The sequence below is a fragment of the Danio aesculapii genome, chromosome 6, assembly GCF_903798145.1.
Source record: "Danio aesculapii chromosome 6, fDanAes4.1, whole genome shotgun sequence".
NCBI classification, from domain to species: Eukaryota; Metazoa; Chordata; class Actinopteri; order Cypriniformes; family Danionidae; genus Danio; species Danio aesculapii.
In genome coordinates this window covers 63,147,039-63,149,538 of record NC_079440.1, presented here as the reverse complement: position 1 = coordinate 63,149,538, position 2,500 = coordinate 63,147,039, and the positions used below count along the sequence as shown (strand labels likewise).

Below are 2,500 nucleotides of genomic sequence, written 5' to 3'. Positions count from 1 at the left end.
ACATTCAGGGGCCGATCACTCAGAGCAGGCCTATCTGTTCCAGAAACACGAGGCGCACCGCTCTGCCTTCATGTGGACAGGAACAGAAGAAGTGCGGTGCTCTTATGTATGTCACTATACACACCTGAATCAGCTGAGCTGTATTGTGCGCGAGTCGTGCTGCTGTCCATGTTATAACTGTAATATTGAATAATATTGTGATATTCCAGATCTGTGATGATATACAGCGACCGCCAGTCTCTCCTCCATCATTAATGCTCACTGTAGTCATCCTGACAACACACACTCTGCTGTCAGCTCAACACAACCCCGCTCTGCTTTCATCAGACTGAAGACTGAAAAGACGTGACTGATGTAACACACTTTTTCTGCTCGAGCACACACAGCACGCAACGGCACAGTGCGTAACACACACGCGGCCGTTAGTAAACCATTCAACACATGCCCCCAACACAAGAGCGTTCGCTGTGATCAGCCCCCTATACAGCCAAACTTTACACATATATCAATAATGTTTCCAATCGCTTAACTGATCAATCAGTTACACACACACACACACACACACACACACACACACACACACACACACACACACACACACACACGTTCAGTTACCGGTTAATCCGTTACTATCAGCATCTCTAATTAAACCACATGAGCAGCTCTGATATATCACTGTTTATCCCTCACCACCGCACGCTGGAGATCCAGCACGGTGTCAGTGTGTGTGTGTGTGTGTGTGTGTGTGTGTGTCGACTCACGTCCAGCAGTGTGTGCAGATGTTGGTCCTGGAAGACGCTGTGCAGGAAGTCCAGATCTTTCTCACTGCAGTCAGTCAGAGCGTGAATCTCCTCCAGACTGTCCAGAACCTGAGACACAGCCCCTACACACACACACACACACACACACACACACACGTCAGAAATGAAGTGAAGCTCCTCAGCACTGGAAACTCAACACATGCTGATGGAGGAGAACATCATGATCATCAGATGGAGCTCACACACACACACACACACTGATGTGAGTAGGGGAACGGGAGGAATGGTGTGTGTGTGTGTGTGTGTGTGTGATGGTCAGAGTGTGTATGAGGAGGGAATGAGCACAGGAGCATGCAGGAGCGCACAGGAGGATGCTGGGATACCTACTTTCTGCAGCGAGCAGTCCTACAGTACAGGCAGCGTCAGAAACAACAACAGCAGAGCACAGTCAGATTACTGAACACACACACACACACACACACACACACACACACACACACACACACACACACACACACACACACACACACACACCGCTTTCAGAAGCAGGAGGCCGTTTCTCTGCAGCTGAACATTAGAGCAGATTTGAGCAGGTTTTGCGTGAACTGACCCTTTAATCAGGTCGTGTGTGTGTGTGTGTGTGTGTGTGTGTGTGTAAATGCAGCTGCTTATGGAAATGTCAGCAGATCTGTGTTCAGGTGGTGTCGCTCACTCTCAGTGTGCCAGAAAACACTCAGTGATGTCAGTGTGTCAGCATGTAGACTGTGTGTGTGTGTGTGTGTGTGTGTGCTGATCAGTGGGTTTCCGACCGCTGCTGTGTCAGAGGTGTAGAAAGCGAATAACAACACACACACACACACACACACTGACAGGAAGTGAGAGTTGAATTTTGAGACAGAGAAGCGCTGCAGTTTCCCAATCGCCGCTCAGAGACTTCCTGTCCTGCAGACGCCTGCAGACCCACATTATTAACAGCACGACACACACACACACACACACACACACAAACACACACTGAGCAGCGTGATGAGCACGGTTAGGCAGGAGTCGAGGATGAACACAACAGACTAAAACAACAGCACAACACAGAAACAGGAGCTTCAGGAGTTTGTTCATGTGTGAAGTGTTGAGCTCAGAGGTAAAACACACACACACACACACACACACACACACACACACACACACTCACACATACACACAGCCCTCAGTTCAGGAGCGCTGCAGAGAGAGCTCATCCGCCTGATGAGGAAGCTGATCTGACCAGCGGAGTGATCTGATTGGCCGCTGCTCAGTCAGATGATCAGATGGAGCTGAGCTATTCAGAGTAGTGCATGACAGGAGTGCTGAAGTGCCCTCTGTAGGGGTCAGTGAAGTGCACGCAGGACAGGAGAGATGTGCTCATGATTACGGTCTCCTGCCAGACGTCTCAGCGCTGACCCTGATCCATATACACCGAGACTGGTGAAGAGATGAGGAGGGCACGGGTCACGCTCTCCTCATGTGTATCAGATCAGACTATTGATCCGCCTGCTCAAACACAGCTCACACACTCCTCACCTGTAGATCACCACTGAGGACAGCACTGGATGAGGAGTGACAGAGGAGTCAGACGGGCTGCAGATGATCACTGCTGTTTCACTCTCATGCAGTCTCAGGAAACATCCACAATCAGCCAAACACACTCTTCACACTGATAAATGTGTGTGTGTGTGTGTGTGTGTGTGTGTGTGTGTGTGTCT

The 2,500-nt window shown here is 49.9% G+C and overlaps 1 protein-coding gene across 6 annotated transcripts in view; it reads right to left on the bottom strand.

Moving 5' to 3' along the window:
* Positions 1-2,500, bottom strand: part of caskb (calcium/calmodulin-dependent serine protein kinase b) — a 71,195-nt gene that overhangs the window by 19,182 nt on the left and 49,513 nt on the right. For 4 of the 6 annotated variants that reach the window (XM_056460716.1, XM_056460717.1, XM_056460719.1 and 1 more), the window contains exons 11-12: positions 1,149-1,166; positions 762-883 (exon numbers count right to left, since the gene is read on the bottom strand). In XM_056460716.1, the coding sequence (XP_056316691.1) occupies positions 762-883; positions 1,149-1,166 (140 nt within the window). The remainder of the gene's footprint in view (positions 1-761; positions 884-1,148; positions 1,167-2,500) is intronic. The other 2 variants (XM_056460718.1, XM_056460721.1) reach the window with 1 other exon arrangement.